At 40.9% G+C, this 20,733-nt stretch overlaps 1 protein-coding gene across 2 annotated transcripts in view; it reads left to right on the forward strand.

Annotated features, from left to right (window-relative positions):
• The window catches only part of dock1 (dedicator of cytokinesis 1), a 667,847-nt gene that overhangs the window by 570,883 nt on the left and 76,231 nt on the right, over positions 1 to 20,733 (forward strand). For both annotated transcript variants that reach the window (XM_078564873.1, XM_078564874.1), the window contains one exon: positions 19,057 to 19,198. In XM_078564873.1, coding sequence (XP_078420999.1) covers positions 19,057 to 19,198 — 142 coding nt within the window. The remainder of the gene's footprint in view (positions 1 to 19,056; positions 19,199 to 20,733) is intronic.

A 20,733-nucleotide genomic window follows, 5' to 3' on the forward strand; every position in this document is an offset into this window, starting at 1 on the left:
TGAAGGCAATATTTAGTAGTCTCCTTTGTTCATGGCATTTCTCTTGCAGCTGTTGCACTGAGAAGATCATGTCAATTGTAGATCCTCCAGTTCTAAAACCACACTGGAATTTGAGGTAAATGCATTCAGCCAAGATCTGCAGTCTGACAAGGGCAACACGGGCAAATCTCCAGCAGGGAGATGACTCAATAGCTGTTGCAATCACTGCAGTCACTCTTATTCTTGAACAAGGTTACAACCTTTGAATCACGCATGTCGTGGTGCACTGCCCCTCTCGCCAGCAGATATAAAGAAGTTCATGCAGATGGCGCAGGATTGTCGGTTTCCTGTACTTGATGATTTCAGGTGGTATAGCAGCAGCATCTGGAGCTTTGCCCATGGCAAGTGAGTCAATAGCTTTGCTAATCTCGTCCACTGTGGGTTGGATATCCAGCTCTGCCATGACAGGCAGACTTTCTATGGTGTCTAGAGCTTTCGCGGTGACAGCGTTCACCCGAGACTACAACTCAAGGTAGTGTTCCACCCATCTCACCAAGTGTTTATTGCAGTCGGTGATGACCTCCCCTGCCTTTGTTTTCAATTGAGCCGTGTTCTATGCTGATGGACACGTTGCCTTTTTGACCCCTTCATGCATGCTTCTAGCATCCCCTATGTCAAAGGACATTGGGATATTCAGGCAGAGTTATAACCAGTAGTCATTGGTGCACCACCTAGCAGTCCACTTGACTTTACTTTGAGCAGTTCTTAGCACATTTAGAGTTTTCTCACTTGGATCTCTCTTTTGAGTGGGCCACTTGGCTTCAATGACAGGTTCCATCACAGTGATGTTAACTGCGAACCAGTCAGCGTTTTTCCGCTTTTGCTTCCCATATGTTGAGAGTGCAGTATCGTAGATGGTGCCTTGAAGTATGCTCCATTTCTCTTCTGCACCCTGTGTGGGAATGCCGGAGAGCACCTGCTCATTCGAGTTGAGGAACTTTTGTTTTTTATCTGGGCACTTAGCATGGCTGATGTTGATACAAAGGTGGCATTTCTGCTTTAAATGAAAAACTTCAAGGATTGCATCCTATCCTTGATGTACACCAGGGAGTGATCTGTATCACAGTCAATGCTGCGGTAGCTGCGTATGTTGAGAATACTGTTCAGAAAGCCAAGTTTGGTGATGATCAGATGCAGCTGATGCCAATGCCCTGATCTTGGATGTCTCCAGGACACCTTGGGGCATGGCTTATTCTGGAAGGTATTAGTTACACAAAGCTCATGGTAGCAGCAAACCTCAAATAGTCTCTACCCATTCTCATTTTTTTTATTCATTCATGGGATGTGGGTTTTACTGGCTGGGCCAGCATTTTTATTGCCCATCCCTAGTTGCCCTTGAGAAGGTGGTGGTGAGCTGCCTCCTTGGACTGCTGCAGTCCATGTGGTGTAGGTACACCCACAGTGCTGTTAGGAATGGAGTTCCAGGATTTCAACCCAGCGACAGTGAAGGAACGGCGATATTGTTCCAAACCAGGATGGTGAGTTACTTGGAGGGGAACCTCCAGGTAGTGGTGTTCCCATCCATCTGCTGCCCTTGTCCTTCTAGGTGGTAGTGGCCGTGGGTTTGGAAGGTGCTGTCTAAGGAGCCTTGGTGAATTTCTACAGTGCATCTTGTAGATGGCACACACTACTGCTACCGTGCGTCGATGGTGGGAAGGAGTGAATGTTTGTGGATGTGGTGCCAATCAAGTGGGCTGCTTTGTCCTGGACGGTGTCAAGCTTCTTGAGTGTTGTGGGAGCTGCACTCATCCAGGCAAATGGGGAGTATTCCATCACACTCCTGACTTGTGACTTGCAGATGGTGGACAGGCTTTGGGGAGTCAGGAAGTGAGTTACTCATCGCACGATTCCTAGCCTCTGACCTGCTCTTGTAGCCACAGTATTGATTTGGCTTGTCTAGTTCAGTTACTGTGTGCAGTTTGGGTCACCTTGCTTAAGGAGGAACATACTTGCATTGGAAGTAGTTCAGAGAAGATTTACTACATTGATTCCTGGGATGAAGAGCTTGTCTTATGAGGAAAGGTTGAGCAGGTTGGGTCTTTAATCATTAGAGTTTAAAAGAATGAGAGGTGATCATATTGAAACCTATAAGATTCTGAGGGCGTATGATAAGGTATGACTGAGGGCAATCTCTCTCCATTTAAATATGCTGAGAGGATTCATCCCCTTATGGATGAATCTAGAACTGGTGGGTGGTGGGGGGCACAGTTTCAAGATCGAGGATCTCCCATTTAAGACGGAGATGAGGAAGGATTCTTCTTTCAGAGGGTCATGAGTGTTTAAAATTCTCTCCCCCAGCAAACAGTGGAGGCTGGGTTATTGAATATATTAAAGTCTGAGTTAGACTGATTTTTGATTGACAATGGAGTCAAGAGTTATGGGGCACAGGTAAGAAAGTGGAATTAACTCCACATCAGATCAGCCATGATCTTATTGACTGGCGGAGCAGGCTCAAGGGGTCCGATGGCCCACTCCTGCTCCCATTTCTTAGATTCCCTAAAAGAACATAGATTATATGGCAATGTTCAGCCTATCAAGTTCCATGTCAGTCACATATCAACCAGTTGCAAGTCATCTGTCAATCCCATGCACATGGTCGTGACATTCCAGCATGCCAGTTGAAGAGTTGGCATCTTCAAATTTTTTGTTTGTTTGTCTGGTGCAATGGATTTCTCCACTTATAGAGCAGACACTCTCAGCTCCAAACACCCATTGAAGCAGATGGACTGTGGCAGGCCAGCACCTTACTAGTTGACGGCTGCCTGACTTGAGGTGGGCAGTGGCTGACCTGTGGCACACGGTGGTCTTCCCTGCCGTCGGAGACAGCCCATAGCACGTGTTCTCTATGCTAATTGAGTTGGGCTTGTAACTCGTAACTGCTGTCTCTCGTTTTGTGTTAACACTCTGCAGAGAAACTGGAAAGTTCTCTCCAGGGCACAAGCCTGTGCGAAATTTATGGAAACCCTGGGCTGCCCAAACATCAGAGTTCCCCACTCGACTTCCCCGATTGAGTCCAAACGAATGCAAAGTACTATGTTTGGTGCCAGCTTGGTTGCCAGAAGTATGACATATTTTGACATCATTTGACATTGGACTCCACTCCAGACATTTTGTCAAGGCTTACTCCTTTGGTTTTCAACTTTCCCGGGGTAGCCACAAGAGAGTGGAGCTGTTCATCCATATCTGGGAATTTAGTTCATGAGTGCCAGGGCGTGTCCACATGCCAATGGGCCTGCATACCGCATGTCTGGGGGCCAAACCTCTTCTGAATTCCTCTGAAGCTTTAGCCTGGGGCCACGAGTGCCCCAGTTTCCATGTGTCACCATGAGTAGGCACAGCTGAGGACTTGCCGATGGAGAGGGCGTGTACTGACGGAGAGAATTAAACATTTGGCTCTCTTTTTCACATTGCTACGAACCAGTGGTGTAGGCTGAAAATGAGGAGCAAACTAGCACACAAAAGCAGAAAGCATGCTAACTCTCTTCACCCACACGCTCAACACATCACATCTACCTGTTGGCCACACACAAATAGATGAGGTAAATTTAAATGACGTAATAAAATAATCCCCGAAAAATAGAAAACATCTATTTTTAGGATATGTTATATCTTTTGTTGGTTAAATTGCTATTCTAAAGAAGCACATGATTAAGACCCATATGAATATCCCCATAATATATTTTTGTTCTACCACAGTCATATTTTCAGGTATTTTTAGAAGTTCTGTGGCAGTTCATGGAGGCCTGTCTCCTCACCTTGCCCCACACTTGCAGAGTGGCACCTCTCAAGCTTTACATAACCAATTGTCTCTCTCAAATGAAGTAAGATGCCTTATGGTCCTTTGTGAAATATGGCTAATTACTCATTCCCAGTATTTCTGGTGCTGTCGTACTTAGCAATAGATTTATATTCATAAGGAATTATGTCGATCTCTGTATATAAACACAGTTTATTTTTCATGTCTATTTATTTACAGTACTTATGATTCAAGGCATTGATATTTTAGATATCCTTATGTCCAGGAATTTAAATAATAAACTGTGCTCAGCAACTCAAGTCAAGGTATATGATGAAAGAAAATATAGATGATCTAATATCAGTGAATGCTATCAGACTGTGTAGATTTCACTAAATCTTAAATCATGTGTGTATTGTGATGTTTGAACTACTTCAAGCATCGTCTTTAATACAATGGATTCCTATAAAACTTGCATGTCCTGGTTGTAAGTTAGAAAGTGCAATGTACCCTTTGCATCAAAATGTACCTGCCTGTAAATTAGACCCGCTAAATGTTAATCTATAGAAATGTGTTATACCATGATCACTTGAGAAGCATCATGTTGCTATGAATACTTCAATGATGTTGCACTGGATGAACGCACTGCATGGCTGAGTTGGTGACACATTGACATTCAGAAAATGTTTCAGATTGCCAAATGTAGCACTCAGTTTTCAGTTTGAACTAGTGAATATCTAAAGTTTCAAGAGAAGAATGTGAAGGCTGCCTACCCACCATGAATTTACTGAAGGTGAGGCAATAAGGCTGGTTTTGTAAGTGATCACTTTCAATTTTCAAGATACGGGTTTTATTTATATATGTTTGTAATATATTGCTTGAAAAGAGCGGTGTGGTTTGGAAGTTGCATTCAAAATTATGGCCAGAATTTTCTGCTCATCGGGTGGGCACACGTCCGACCTGAACGAGCATAAACTGACGCCCGACATCATCGCGTGAGCATCCTGACGTCATGGCGCACTCGTGCGATATTTCAGTCAGCGGTCTGGCATGCGGGAGTGGGCATGTGTGAGTTGGCAGCGCACCCACTGACAATTAACAGCCCTATTAAGGCCATTAAAAATCTAATTGAATTAAATTTTTCACTGCCCATCCAACCTTATGTCTGGCGGGCAGGCGAAATGCCAAACGGCCTTTTCATTTTTTGTGAAACCTCATCCACGGGCGGGATTAGGTTTCAATCTGCCATTTTAAAAAAATTAAAAATTTTCAAACTAATTTCTAACATGTACCTGCTCATGTGACAGAGTGACTGGGAGCTTTCCTTGTGCGCACGCACAAAATTCCCCACTCACGCTTCTTCCCCGACCCCCCCCCCCCCCCCCCCAAACACCACTACACAGGCAGTGCTCAGTGCTGCAGCTCGCATTTGACACTGGGTGAGCCTTAATTGGCCCGCCAGCATGAAATTACAGTCGCAGCCCGATCGCTGGTGGCGTTCAGCTTCCCAACCACTCCCGCTCACCCCCACCGAGCCAGTCTGATGAGGGCAAAATCCTGTATTATCCTATATTATTTTATAATTTTATATAATTATAATTTTATACCCTGGCCTATATTATTGTATAAAATTATGAGGGGCATAGATAGGGTAGACAGGAAGGAACTTTTCCCCTTGGTGGAGGGATCAATAACCAGAGGGCATAGATTTAAGGTAAGGGGCAGAAGGTTTAGAGGGGATGTGAGGAAGAATTTTTTCACTCAGAGGACGTTGGGAATCTGGAACTCACTGCCTGAAAGGGTGGTAGAGGCAGAAACCCTCATAACATTTAGAAATATTTGGATGTGCACTTGAGATGCCATGACATACAAGGCTATGGGCCTAGTGCTGGAAAATGGGATTAGAATAGTTAGGTACTTGTTTAACCGGCGCAGATTCGATGGGCCAAAGGGCATTTTTCTGTGCTGTAGACCTCTATGACTATGACTCTATTTTACTTCTTGTTTTGTGATAATTTCCAGAAGGGCAAATTGGTAATCCTAAAGTCAACAACTTGTACATATATAGCACCTTTAACGTAATAGAACGTTCCCAGGTTCTTTACAGAGGCATTCTAAAACAAATAATGACACTGAGCGTCAAAAGGAGGTAGGTTTTAGTAAGTGCTGTAAGGGAGGAAAATGAGGCAGGGAGGTTTAGGAAAGGAATTCCAGAGCTTAGAGCCCAGAAAGATGAAGCACAGCCATCGAAGATGGATCAATTAAAATTGGGGATGCTCAAGAGGTGCTCAATAGGAACTTAGATACCTCAGAGGGTTGTAAGGCTAGAGGAGATTTCAGAAATAGGGAGGGATCAGGCCATGAAGGGATCTGAAAACAAGGGTAGGGACTTTAAAATCCAGGTGTTATTTAACCAGGAACTGGTATAGGTCAGCAAGCACGGGTGATGGGTGAACGAAGACTTGGTGCAAGTTAGGACATGGGCAGAAAAGCTTTGGATGACCACAGGGAAAACCTGCATTATGCAGGCTGGTTACATAACATTGATCCTTCATGCCTTGAACGGGGAATAGAGAGGAGACAATAGGAGTGAGAATATTGCAACTTACAGTTAAAGGGCTGCTTTTCAGTGTAAAATATTTAATGAAAATTCTACATTATTTTTAATTTTCTTTCTCTTTGTGTAATTTCTTACTTGAAGGACCAATAATTGTCCATCCCATGGAAATGATTGTAAACACTGAAGTGCCAAATGTATTTTTTTTCTTAAATAATTTTGTATTCCATCTTTAAAACTTATGCTAAGCAAAAATCAATTTTGTAAAAATTCGTACTGTGTATGGTTTGGATATATTTAAAACCACAGCTTAAACTAAAAATTGGGCTTTTTCACAACTTGAAGATTTTCATTTTCACGTTAAGACAACATTTTCCTTGTTATATGTTCAGCCAAAATGTTAATGACATGTTAATTATATTATCAAGGTTAAGGACATGCAGGTGAAGGGCATTGATTGATTAAGTACTTTGGGTATAGATAAAGAAAGACTGCTGGGGCACTGGGTGTTGGTGAGGGAGGAGGCAAACATTTGTAATGTTGCATTCTGTAAATAAATCTGGTCTTAAGTAAAAGATTGGCACCTGCTTTTCCACTTCACCAACTGCCTTCTGTGTGAATTAACATGGTAGTAGAGGATGGTTGCCTAAAGATGAAGGTTGGAAACTAAGAAAAAAAATTCAGACAAAAGGTTGTAATCTGAGTTTTGTGAAGAATGGCTGAAAACGAGTGTAAATTGTCAAGATATGATTACTCACATATATTTTCTGAATCTGAACTTTACGACCAATTGAAAAATAGAGTGGATATTTGAACACAGGTCATAGCATTACCAAAGAGGAAGGTATTGCTTTGGCATTGTCACCTCTTGATGGAAGTAAGATCAGTAACATTTTTTGTGAACTGAATCCCCGTTAGTTACTGATGAAGGTTTGAATATTCTATGAAGTTTCATGGATAAAGTTTACAAGGAAGATGATCTATTAAATGCCTATGAGGCACGATCAGGTTTTGATAGATTTCAAAAAATGGATGGTTATTCCATAAAGGAATATATCATGGATTTTACCAGGCTATCTAAAAGATTGCAGAAATTCAATTTGGGAATTCCTTGTTCAGTGCTCACATTCAATTTACTAGATTGTGCTAGTGTTGCATATGTAGAGACTTGTGGTCTTAATTAACATTAGATCCTCAGAAAGAGACAAGCTTTTGGATCAGATGTCTGATGCTTAAACAATTTCCTTGGGAAGCAGTTCTTTCCAGCAGCCATGAAGGCACAAATGGGAGATTCCATGCTGTTGCAAAAAATGGAGCGCTCAATGAGTGCAGGTTTTCAGTAGTGTTAGATACAGGGCACAGGCGTGAACACAACAGAAGAGTTACAGGAGAAAGGAATGAAGATGAAGTCATTTTTAGCAGATCTTTAAAACGGCAGGATTGGAGGAGTAATAATGAGCTCTTAAGAATGCCCGGCAAATTGTTAACAGGTGTTTCAGATGTGAATCAAAATATCATTATCGGTGAACGGCCCAAAGCGGAACAGCAGAATTTTTGAAGCAACGCATGCCAAAGAGAATTTGCAAGCTGAAGTTGATAATGATCAGTCTGAGGGAATTAGTCCAGTATTGAGTGTACTCGTTGCGGATTCCTTTAATTGTGCCATGTTGGATAGTGGCGCACCTTGACAGTATGTGGAATAGGTTGGTTAAGATGTTATTTAGATTCGCTCAGTAATGAGGATCAGAGTAAGGCCAGGAAGTATGAAAGTTCTCCTTGTTTCAGGTTTGGGGATGACATCACATTGAGGTCACTGAAAAGAGTGGTGATTCTACGCAAAGTAGCTGGAGTAAGTCACTTTATTAGTACAGACGTAGCCTCTAGTGAGATATCCTTACTGCTGAGCAAGCCTTCCATGAAAAAGGCACAAATGAAACTGGACATGGAATATAATCAAGCAATTGTTTTTGGAAAATCAATAGATCTGCAGTTTACCCAATCATGGCATTTTTGCAACCCCTTAACAAAATCTGGCATTTCTGATCTGAATGTTAAAGAATTGTCAAAGCATAAGATGATAAAAAATAAAAAGAGAAAAAGCAAAATTGTCTTAAAGTTACATGGACAATTTGCTCAGCCTTCTTGTCATAGATTAAAAATCCTACTAAAGGACTCAGGGATGGTTGATGAGGAGTACACAAGGCTCATCAAAGAGATTATTGAAAAATGTGATATATGCAAAAAGTATTGGAGGACATCGCCAGATCCTATTGTAAGTCTTCCATTGGCACAAGACTTTAATGAAGCGGTAGCCATGGATTCAAAGGGGACAAAGACAAATATTTTAATTTTACTCTTTTTAAACATGGCAATCAGATTCAGCCTTTCTACAGCCATACATGGAAAGGAGGAAGGGGTATCTTAGGATAAAATCATGGAAAATTGGATAGGTACCAGACTGGAAGCACCGACTAAATTTCTGACTGAGGAAATTTGCCAATGACGAGTTTGGAGACGTGCAAAAATATAAGTATTGTGATCATGAACACTGCAGCTGAAAGTCCTTTCAGTAATGGACTTTGTGTAAGAATTCACACTGTGATAGATGAGATTCTCAGTAAGATCTTGGACAAACTGCCCTGGCATGGACAGTCCATGCAAAGAATTCACCACAAATGGTTGAGGGTATTAGTCCTTATCAATTAGAAGAAACCCAAAATGCCTTTAGCGCTATGTGATAGTTCCCGCCACCCCCCCCACCCCCACCCCACCACCCTGTCCCCAGAAGGGACCTCAGTTAGTTCAGTTTTTTTCTGCACACCTCAATGCTTTGCATTCAGGGAGGAGAACATTCATCGAGGCTGAAGTCTAGGAGAAAATTCAAAGAGCTCTGCAGGATCGCATAAAACCATCCAAGATAAAAGACCCCTATAAAAGAGGTCAAAAAGAGTGGAAATGCCTGGGTAAGATAATAGGGTGCAATGGGAAGACAGTGGTTGTCCAACCTGGTAGTCAAACTAAGGTCCATTCATCTCAGTTAATTGGAATTGATTATAAACTTTCAGAATCTGAGCAACTAAAAGAAGGCAATGAAGCACCCAGTACCTCACATGCTCATATGTTTGACAGTTATGAGGAACAAATAGATATGAGACAAAAGGCAAAATGATACCGACACACAGAACAGGGCTATCATATCCAAAGGACAACTGCCTAGAGTTGGTACCAGGGCAATGTACTTACCAGAAGGATCTAGTGAATGGACGGTTGTGACTATTGTGGGGAGAGCAGGGAAAGCTGCTGGTAAGTTTAAATATTGACTAAATGTCCAAGATGATGGACAAAAAGTAAGATCTATGGACTAGCAAAATGAGGTGAAACGGTGGAAAGCAAGAAAATGCAATGCGAGCTCTCAGTCAATCTGAGAGTGACTCTTGCACTAAGAAACAATCACATACTGACATTAGAACCTCTGATCATGGAAGGAGAGATCCTGTAGCAGTATTCCAGAAAGACATAGAAGGGCAAGTAAAGGCTGGAGCTTGACTCAGTTATGCAGTAGAGCAAGGATTATAGAACAATCTAGGAACACTTCTAGAAGCAGAAGCCCTTATAACTGGGAAGCTTTGGTGGCTGCCAACAAATTAGAAGATAAATTACTAAGAGGGACGAAACAAAAATAGTTGGATAGTTAGAAGGAATTTGGTATCTACTTTAAAGTGCCAGAGGACAGTCAGTCTTACCACACAGATGCAATGTACAGAATGTCCTCCCAGATGGGACCTATAAGGCTAAAATTAGATTTAGTGGCTTGGAGATCAAGATGTTAGAGTGATCTCACTCATGGCCGGAAGAGTAATGCTGAAAATTTTCTTAGCTCTTATTCGTGAGAATGTAGGTTGATCAATATAAAAGCTGCGTTTTTGCATGATGGAAAGTTTCATGGAGAAATGTTTTTGAAACCACCTAAAGAGGCAAGTGATGTAGAAGGGAAACTGTAGAAATGAAACAAATGTGTTTGTGGAGTGAATGATGCATCAAGCGCATGGTATTTCTCAGTTAGGTCTGCCTTGCTGGCACTATACTGTACTCAGCTGAAAGCAGATCAAGCAATGTTTTACTAATACCACAAAGGGAAATTCTCAAGCATCTTTATAATTTTCTATGAGAAAGTTATCTGAAATTTGTTATAAATAAGATTAAAGGGGAACTTAACATCGGAAGTCAGGCTTTAGGGGCTTTTAAATGTATAGGCTTAGATCTTAAATAGAATATGTCTAGAGCAGCCTTGAATCAAGTATCATATCTAGAAAGTGTTATCCTTATCCCGATAAATTATGCTAGGTTATTACAGAAAGATGATCTTGCATCTAAGGAAGAAACAGAACCATTAAGAAGCTTGATTGGACAGTTAAATTGGCTAATCAGCCAAGACCCAATGCCAGGTTTGATGAATTGGAACTAAGTACCATGATGAAACATGCTGCAATTGAGGATGTATTAAGGGCTACTAACACTTTAAAGAAATTAAATACAGAATAAATGTACTCAAGTTTCCAGCCTTGGGCCACCCAAAGGTCATGAAATTTGTCCTTTTTAGTAATGTTTCCGATGCCAATTCTAGTTGGGTATTTTAGCACAGCTGGGTTTATAATACTTTTTATGAGTGAAAATGGAAAATATTGTCTCTTGGTCTGGGAAGCTAAGTAAATAAAAAGGGTGGTTAAAAGTACCTTAGCTGCAGGAACACAGGCTTTAATAGAAGCAATAGATATAGCGTTTTACTTATCAAATATTTTAAGAGAAGCATCTGAAAACAAGGGGCATCTGAGAATAGTTTGCCTGTTGAATGCTATGTAAGTAACCGTTCCATCTGGAATAATGAACATTTGACAAAGAATGTGACTGAGAAAAGGTTAAGCATTGACCATGCTAGTATAAAAGAGAGGCTAGAACGAAAAGATTTCTCCTAGATAAAATGGGTCAACGCAAGTCACCAATTGTTGGATTGCTTTGCAAAAGAAATAGACCATAAGACATAGGAGCAGAAATTAGGCCATTTGGCCCATCGAGTCTCCTCCGCCATTCCATCATGGCTGATAAGTTTCTCAACCCCATTCTCCCGCCTTCTCCCCGTAACCTTTGATCCCCTTACCAGTCAAGTACCTATCTATCTCGGTCTTAAATACGCTCAATGACCTGGCCTCCACATCCTTCTGTGGCAATGAATTCCATAGATTCACCACTCTCTGGCTAAAAAAGTTTCTTTTTTCTTAAAAATAATTGCACAAATAAGTTATCGGAGGACCTAGAAGAATGGCATCTTGTATTGTGATGTGACATACTGAATATGGAAAATCATTTTTTTATTTTAAAATATTGTTTGTATGTTATAAATTTTTAAATAAAAGAGGAGATGGTACATAATTGTATTATCAAGGTTAAGGACACACTAGTGAAGGTCATTGATTGATTAAGCACCTTGAGCACATTTTTATTAATACAGGAAGATAAGATCCGTAATGGGTGTGATTGGAACCAGTTTCTGCCCAGCGGTTTTCTTTATACCTCTTTACGGGGCGGTTCATTAGTTTTTATACTCCAAAGCGTATATAGTAATCTCGCTGAGACACTGAGTGCTGGCCAGGGAGGAGCCAGACATTTGAACTGTTGCAAAAACAGAAATACCTGGAAAAACTCAGCAGGTCTGGCAGCGTCGGCAGAGAAGAACAAAGTTGACGTTTCGAGTCCTCATGACCCTTCAACTTTGTACTGTTGCATTCTGTAAATAAATCTAGTATTAAGTAAAAAATTGGTGCCTGGTTTCCTACTTCACCAATTGACTTCTGAATGAATTAACTCAATATGCCTTAATTTCAAAATATTTTGATTAACAAATACTGAAAATTGAAACTAATGTTCAGAATTTACATAGGTTAGTACATAGACTTACACAGAATTTTACAGCAAAGAAACAGGCCATTCAGTCCAATAGGCCTACACAAGTGTTGATCCTCCACACAATCCTCTTCCAGCCTTATTTCATCATTAGTAAGGCCAATTATTCTAATTCAATGGTATATAATACTATACCTTAACTTTGCAAAATTCAGTTGTATTAAAGTTTTCAATCTGCACGGTCATTTCCCTGTTACACTGAGAATTATTTTGATTATCTCAAAATAATTTATTATGGTAAGTTCTGTGTGTCTCATTCAGACATTGCAAAGCATGGCCTTATGCAAGCTTCCACAACCTTTTCCTACGACGTGACCTGTGAGTTAGTGCCTGCATGCCAATCTAGAAAGCTAGCAAAAGCTGGTGACTCAGAAAACAGCCTAGCACATCAGCTTATGACATGTGAAAACAAGTAATTACTATTAACTGTGACCGTCTGAGCCACCACGTCACCTGTAGGGTCTCACATGTAGCAGACAGCTTGATGAAGTAAGGTGGAAGGAGGCTCATGTGGAGGCTAAATACCCGTATAGACCTGTTAGATTGAGTGGCCTGTTTCTGTGCTGTAAAATTCTATGCAATGTTATGTTCTCACTTCGTAAATTACAGAAAAATATAAATATGTAAGTTTAGATTTTCAGTATTTGTTCCAGCAAAATATTTTGAAATTAAAGCATATTGGGCTGAACAAATAGAAAGCTATATTTATTAATGTTAAAATGGAAATCTTTAAATTATGATCCTTATCATCTATGTGTGTGAGATTGACAATTTGGAACAAGCCTTCCTGTGTTCACTAATTTTTAATAGCCTGGATTTTCCTGTCAAAATGATAATGAGGTGAACAGTGCGTGCCATTACTAATGCTCAAGTGGTACAGCAATTTCAAGTAAGGGGCAGATGCATGATTAAACACAGATGTCCAAAAATTGCTGCCCATTCCACCTTTAGCCTTGTAAAAATAGCTTCAAAATGCATTGCATGGCATAGCAATTCTGTATCTATATGGCAGATATAAACTAAATTTGTTGCAGAAATTTAAGCTTTGACTATTTCAGCCTAAGTACACTTTTAATGACATGATAAATGGCCCAGAACGTCCAATCTCTCTATGTTCGTACTCGGAGGTACCCCCCACCACCAAGATACGCTGGGGGTTCCTCAGAAGTCCCCACGCACTGACCACATGGGAATTGTATAGAAAGTTTAGACTTCCAGTGGGCAATTATGCTGCACCTGGAACCCCCCAAAACTCTTAAGTTAAAGCTGGAGACTCCAGATAGTTCCAACCAACTTACTAGAATAGTTACCCAGGACAAATTGGAAGGATTAAAGGCAGTTCTAACTCCTTGATAACTACTGCTGACACCACCTCCCCCCCCCCCCCCGACTACTCACCTGTATACCTCCCCCGATCTCCAGACTACCCCCCCAACTACCAACCGGAGTACTTCTCTGATCCCCCCATGACACCGCTGACCCATTCAACCTCCTCACCCACTTACCTGGCCCTCTGCCCGCTCACCCACCCACCTGCCACCCTACCCCCTCACACACTTACCTTCTCAAAGTGGCTTTGAGGCATTTAGATTTACTGGAATATGGCAGCTAGTGACAGAAAAAGAAGGCGTGGCTTGGCTCCCCGCGACGCTCCTGGGACATGAGTCCCAGAACAGGTGTGCTCCACATTTCTGAGGAGGCCCAGTTCGGAAATCTGGGCAAGAAATGTGAAGCTCTGGTGCAAGCTAAGTAATTAGAAGCAGAGTGGCAATCCAACGGTGATTGCCACTCCCTGGTAGATTTGGCCACATATTATTTACTGCCAATTAACATCTCTGGCCTGAAAATTAACTATTACAAGTGTGGAGTATCATTCTTTCAGGCTTTAATTGTTGGAGATTTTAAAAATGCAAACCTATTACTGTTTTTAATTTTCCATTCTGACATTTTTTTCTCAATTCAGTCTTTCTTTCCCTCATTTTTTCTTTCTGTACCTGATTTCATAGTGCATTCACCTAATTACCATATTTACTTCTGAGTTCTTTTGCTGTTTTTTGCACAGTGCTTCAGTCTGATTCGTTAAGGAAGAACACAGTTGTTTTCCCTGTCCACTCAGGTCCCAGATGCCTTGTTTCCCTTGCTGCAATATCATCAGCTTGCACATTCAGCAACTTGCCATAGAAAAAAAAACATAAATGCGCAAGGGCAAGTCAAATTAATAGCAGATATCGTTAGATGCCCTGCTACAGGAAAATTTCACTGAATATCTCTAACTACTTCTTCCCTTCAAGTCTATATATATCCTATTCTGCTTCTTTGCAATTATTATTCATGTGTCACCTTTGTGCTCCTCTTTAAGTTGTACAAATTCGCTAAATCTCTACGTCGGTACCTTGCACAGTTGACCTTGTGTTCATATTGTGAGCGACATTTTGCCATGTTTTTGCCTACCTTCCTATGTCTGTGGGCCATCTTTCCCATCAAATATTTGTTCATAACATCCCATTATAGATGTTGGCAGTTAGTGTGCTGCTTGGTGAATAAATTAGGGCAATCACAACTATTGCAGATCTATTTTAATCAAACGTTGCACATACAATATCTGCTTTAACAAACATTTTAATGTTCATCCTGGTTAATATCTCTAACTGCTTGCAAGGTGTCAACGGAGCACTGTTGTAGGTAGGTGCATTCCTGGTGGCAGCTTTTTATTTACTTTTATTCAATCATATTGTCAGAACTGCATATTTACAGAATGTTGTTGCATTAAACTTGAGGTCATCTAAAATTCTGCTGCCATTCCCTAACATGTTCACCCATCACCACTGTGCTCACTGACCTACAGAAGTTCCTGGTTAAGCAACACCTCAATTTTTCAAGCCCCTTCATGATCTCACCATTCCCTATCTCAGTAATGTCCACCAGCTCCACAGCCCTCCAAGATATCTGCACTCCTCCAATTCTGGCCTCTTGAGCATCTCCTATTTAATCGTACCACCATTGGTGGCCGTGCCCTTAACTTCCAAGGCGCTAATTATTGGAATTCCCCAAACTTTTGGTCATCTTCCCTAATATTTCTGTGTATGCTCAGTGTCAACTTTTGCCTTATAGCAGTACTGTGAAGAGCCTTGGGACAGTTTAGTATGTTAAAAGTGCGATATAAATACAAGCTGTTGTTGCTTAGGTTGGAAATTATGATGAAAATGAGGCATCTCCATTTTTTTTAGAATAAGAACATAAAACATAGTTCTTGGAGTTAATTTGTGATAATTTGTGGCGAGTTTTCTACTAAGAGCTGGGTTGACATCACCTAAACAAATTTTAGATGTGACCCATACTGCTACAGAAAACATCAGATATGTCAGCAATATGAGTTTTATTTGCATTCAGCTTTTGGATGTGAAATGACTTTGCAGCATCCTTATACCATCAAAGTCCCTCAGCCGCCATCTCTCTTAGATTTTTTTGTATAATGAAGAAACATTAAGGGCAGGATTTTCCCGTTGGGGAGCGGGGCCCGCTCGCCAACACGTAAAATGACGCGCAGTGATGTTGGGCGGAACTCCCGAGGTCACCGCGCCCCATTTAAATTCTCAGGTAGGCGGGGGCGCTGCAAAATCAGCTGTGCTCCTGCCAGCCTGTCAATGGCCAATTGAGGCCATTGACAGAGCCATTAAACTAATTAATGGACCTGCCCGTCCATTCTTAAGGTTGGCGGGCAGGCCAGGAGCCCTGGCTGGAATTAGAAAAAGCATGAAACCTCATCCATGGGTGGCATGAGGTTTCATATAGGTTTTAAAAAATTTAATTAAAGTTTTTTGAAAATTATGGACATGTCCCAACTCATGTGACAGTGTCACATGAGCAGACATATCAAGGAAATTTTTTTTTCTATTTTTAATACTTTTGACAGTAGAGGCGACCTCCCTGAGGCAGCACTTAGCCTCAGGGAGATGAGTGTGTTTCTTCGTGTGCACGCACGAAAGAGCACACTCTCAGATTTAGGGTTCTCCCCCACCCACACACACACACACACACCCACCCCCCCGCCCGCACAGGGAACACATAGTGCTTCCGTGCAGGTGTCACGCTGGGCGGGCATTAATTGGCCCGTCCACATAAAATGGGGCCCGATTTAGGGCGCCGATCAGACTTCAACTTCACCCCCGACAGGGGGAAAATCCTGCCGTAAGTGTTGCTCACATTTCTAGTTTTTGGCAAGATTTTGTGAATAATTTTATTCACGGCCAAAAGAATTGACAACAGTATTGTTACCCTATTCATGTTACAGTACTTGAAAGAAAAGTTGTGATGTTCTCCCAATACAATGTTATCTGTTTTTTCCAACACACCTTTTCTCCAATGAATTCAAACAGCTACTTACATGTGTAATTTTACTGCAAAAACTGTATCTCCTCCTAAATTTAATTACTTGCGGTAATCTAAATCAAGTTAATGCTTACTATGTAGTCTAATACAAAATTTCTGTTAAAATTATAGATTACAAGTGAATCTAAAATGTATGTTCACATTCAATTATAATTGCCTTATGAATATCTTGTGAAAGTTTCCATTGGAGCTAGTCTAAAGGCATTGCCTTCCATGGAAAGTAATATAAATTATCAGTGCAACTTACTCAAAGCACTTCAAAAAATGTCTATAATAGATGTTCTAACATGGTTTTTAAAACTCCCAGTTTTAAAACGTTTTGCTGTGTACATTAGCAATCGCTTACACTTGTCAATCTATTAAATTGACCTTCACACTGACCCTTAAGTGGACTAGAGTATATCAAATTATTACAAGCATTGCAATCCTTCAAAAAGCATGAATTCTCATTGTGTGAAGGTTTAAAAGATTCAGATTTCTCTTAGACTTTTAATTGAAAACAAAAAAATGATTTTTGGTCCTTCAACCGACGCTTATAAATTGTGTATGACATCTCACTGGAAGAATATAATTTATTTGTCATTGATCAATGTATGAGTTTTCCAGTTAGAAATGCTAAGTTCTTGCTTTGTTCTTGGACACTTAGGGCAGGATCTTCCAGGCCCCGCCCCCGCTCGCCGACGTGGGCTGACATCGGGTGGAACTCCCCGACGTCACCTCATGTCATTTCCATTTTCAGGTCGGCGGGAGCGCAGCCAAGTCGGATACGCGCCCACCAACCTGTCAACGGCCTATTAAGGCCATTCGAAAACCAATTCAGCTCATTAATGTACCTGCCTGTCCAACCTTAAGGTTGGCGGGCAGGCCGGGAGCCCAGGTGGGCTTGCGAGAAAACATGAAACCTCATCCACTGGTGAGATGAGGTTTCATAAGGGCATTTAAATTTTAATGGAAGGCTTAAAAAAAAGTTATGGACATGTCCCAACTTGTGACAGTGTCACATGAGGGGACATGGCAGGGAAAATTTTTAAATTTATTTTTATTTTTAGTTTATTAAAAGTTGAAAACCTGAGCCGATCTCCCTGAGGCAGCACTTAGCCTCAGGGAGATCTGTGCGCTATTTCGCGCGTATGCGCAAAAGAACACACTCCTGGCTGAGGGAAACCCACCCCCTCCGCCCACACTGGGAGTGCATAGCGCTTCCTGGCAGACGTCACGCTGGGCGGGCCTTAATTGGCCCACCCACATAAAATGGCAGTGTGCCCCCAACCAGGGGCGCCGCTCAGGAACCCGTCCGCTCCCACTCTTCTCCCACCAATGGGGGGAAAATTTTGCCCTTAAAATAGAAATATGCAACTGGTTATAAGAATGACTAAAACTTTGCATTTGAAAATGCAATCAAAAAAAAGGAAAGAAAACAGCTTAAAATGTAAACAGTAAAAGGGTAGTCATGAATTTTCACTCTTACATTTTTTACATTTGATGCATTTGAAATTAGAAACGAGCTATTTGGTCTGATTTGTATGTCCAGACTACCACATTTTCAGTATACATCAAAAGAAAAATTGAACAGGTGCAATATAAAAGTATAAGCGTGAAATTGGTGGGGCGGATGCTCTGTGCATCTTTTCGTTCCAGAGTGACACACAAGCCACTTTGAGGCATCAGCCTCATTAACATTCCCCCAGTGAGCTTTGGTCACCAGAAAGATGCTCAGCTGCAGCTCGCTGGATCTGGGACGGTAGCAAATTGGCCAGCTCCCACACTTCAGCCAGCGGACAAATTAGGCTATGGGGGCAATGATCCCAAGAATGGCCCCAAAGGAACCATCATCAGGGTGGAGATCATTGGGAGGCCAAACAAAAGATGGATTTCCTGGACTTTTTCTGAGGAGCCTCAGTAGTTCCTGTGTGGTGTACAATAGCAAACATTTTCACTGTGAATCTACTGAATTGACTTTTACACTGACTCATAAGTGAACTAGAGTAAATTAAATAGATACAAGTGCTGCAGCCCTTTGAAAAGCCAGAGTTCTCATTGTGTGATGATTCACATCTGTCCTGAATTTCACCCATTTATACTTGAAAATTGCAGTCGGGGTCTGACAATGCCACGGGATGACAATTTGCATATTTATGCCGCCTCACCCGTTTCAGCTAGGCGGCCTGCTGGCTTATTTCAGGCCTTCCTGAAAATTGCTTCAATTGGGCCTTGGGCATTAATGGATGCCTGAGATACGTCTTGGTGAAAATGAGTTGGTGATAGATTTTACTGTCTTCTCCATCTATGCTGTGCAGCAGTGAGACTGCAGAAGAGTTAACTGTTCTAATTAGCTACAGAGCTTCATAAAATTTTGTTTTAAAAATATTTTTTCTAGAACAAGATGTTCATTTACAGAGGAAAGGAGTACGAGCGACGTGAAGACTTTGAAGCAAGGCTATTCACTATATTCCCCAATGCAGAAAAAATGAAGACAACATCTCCTCCAAGTGATGACATTAAAAATTCCTCTGGACAGTGTATCCTTAGAATGTGCTGGCATGTGTATCTTTGGGCAGGGAAGGGATGCTTTCCTAAGCAAACCAATTTTTCAATTTAAAAGAAATCTATAAATGAAGAAAATATGAGTGTGCATGCTCGTGGTGATTTTGTAAAATTTTCATCGGATTTATTTTATACATTGGATCCAAAGCACTGCTTGTGCATCACATTTATTTCATAAGCCTAAATTGCTCTCACCGGTACCACATTAGTAATAAATTATTGTCAATAGCAATTCACTCTATTTTGTCCATAATTCAAAATGCACATTCCAAAGGTAGTCCAAATTTAAAAGAAAAACCTCGATAATTGTTCAGCTGGGTGGCTATTGCAGTTAAATTTTCATGTCAAGTTATGTTTTCCTGAAATCCTGGTGACAACAGTATGTATCATGTTCAAATGGCATTGCCACAAACACCAGAATATAACAACATATTCAGTGCCTTGCATTTTTTCCAATTAAAACTCTCCTTAATCTTGCTTAAAGTAAATTTGTGTCAGGTAGGGCTTTAAGGTAGATTGAGTGCCAAAAAGTTGCTTTGTTTCTTTAAAAAAAAACTTAGTTTATTTCAGTTTTCTTTGCTATATATCTTAAAATTTGGTTAGCATAGCTCCTAATTAGGAGTTTTCCACCTGCAGTGTTTATAGTCTAGAAGGAGCTTTGGCACAATGATGTAGTTTTGTGGTCACAGTCTAACTGCCTTTAAATAGAGGAGTGAGGAAAGATTTATTCCTAAACAATGTTCCATAAAGATACCATTTCTTCCTCATGTAAATCATGTATATGATAATATATTTAGTGAAATGCACATTGACAATAATACAGGTGAACCTTTTTTTTGATACCTGGTGAACAATCAGCATCCATATTTGTCTGATAGATTGGGGATTTATGACTTTATTACTATTCTTACAGCATATAAACAGTAAGATTATTTTTTCCAATGTAAGTACCTATTAATAGTTCTCTGTTTAATTTTATTCTTAGTTTTCAATACTGCAAATGAAGTCTCCAAAAACTTTAATAAAGTAGCTGTAATGAAAAGGATGAAAACTGGATTTTCAAGTATAATTGGATGATTACTTTAGAATTGTAACATTGTGAAGTGAAACAGCAACTGGCACTTACATAGAGCCTTTAACGTACAAATAAATCATCCCAGGATGCTTCATAAAGTTGTCACTAACCAAAGACGGATGGTGGGCCAAAGCAGGAGGTATTAGAAGGGGTAACCAAAAGCTTGGTTGATGTGAATCTAAGGAGGAGGAGAGGGAGGTCAGTGAGTTTAAGCAGTGAATTCTAAACCTTGGCTAGATGTGTGAAGGCATCGCCGTTAATTGTGGGGTGGAGTGAAGAAAAGGGAGGGAACACACAAAGATAAAGGCTGGGGAAGGTGTTTTATAGGGCTGGATGAGGCACGGAGGTAGCGAAGGCAAGACAACAAAATACTTTAAATATGAAGTTGAAAATCTTACATTGGAGGACTGGGAGCCAATTTAAGCCAGCAAGGTT

The sequence above is a fragment of the Cetorhinus maximus genome, chromosome 20 (assembly GCF_964194155.1).
Source record: "Cetorhinus maximus chromosome 20, sCetMax3.hap1.1, whole genome shotgun sequence".
Taxonomy (NCBI): Eukaryota; Metazoa; Chordata; class Chondrichthyes; order Lamniformes; family Cetorhinidae; genus Cetorhinus; species Cetorhinus maximus.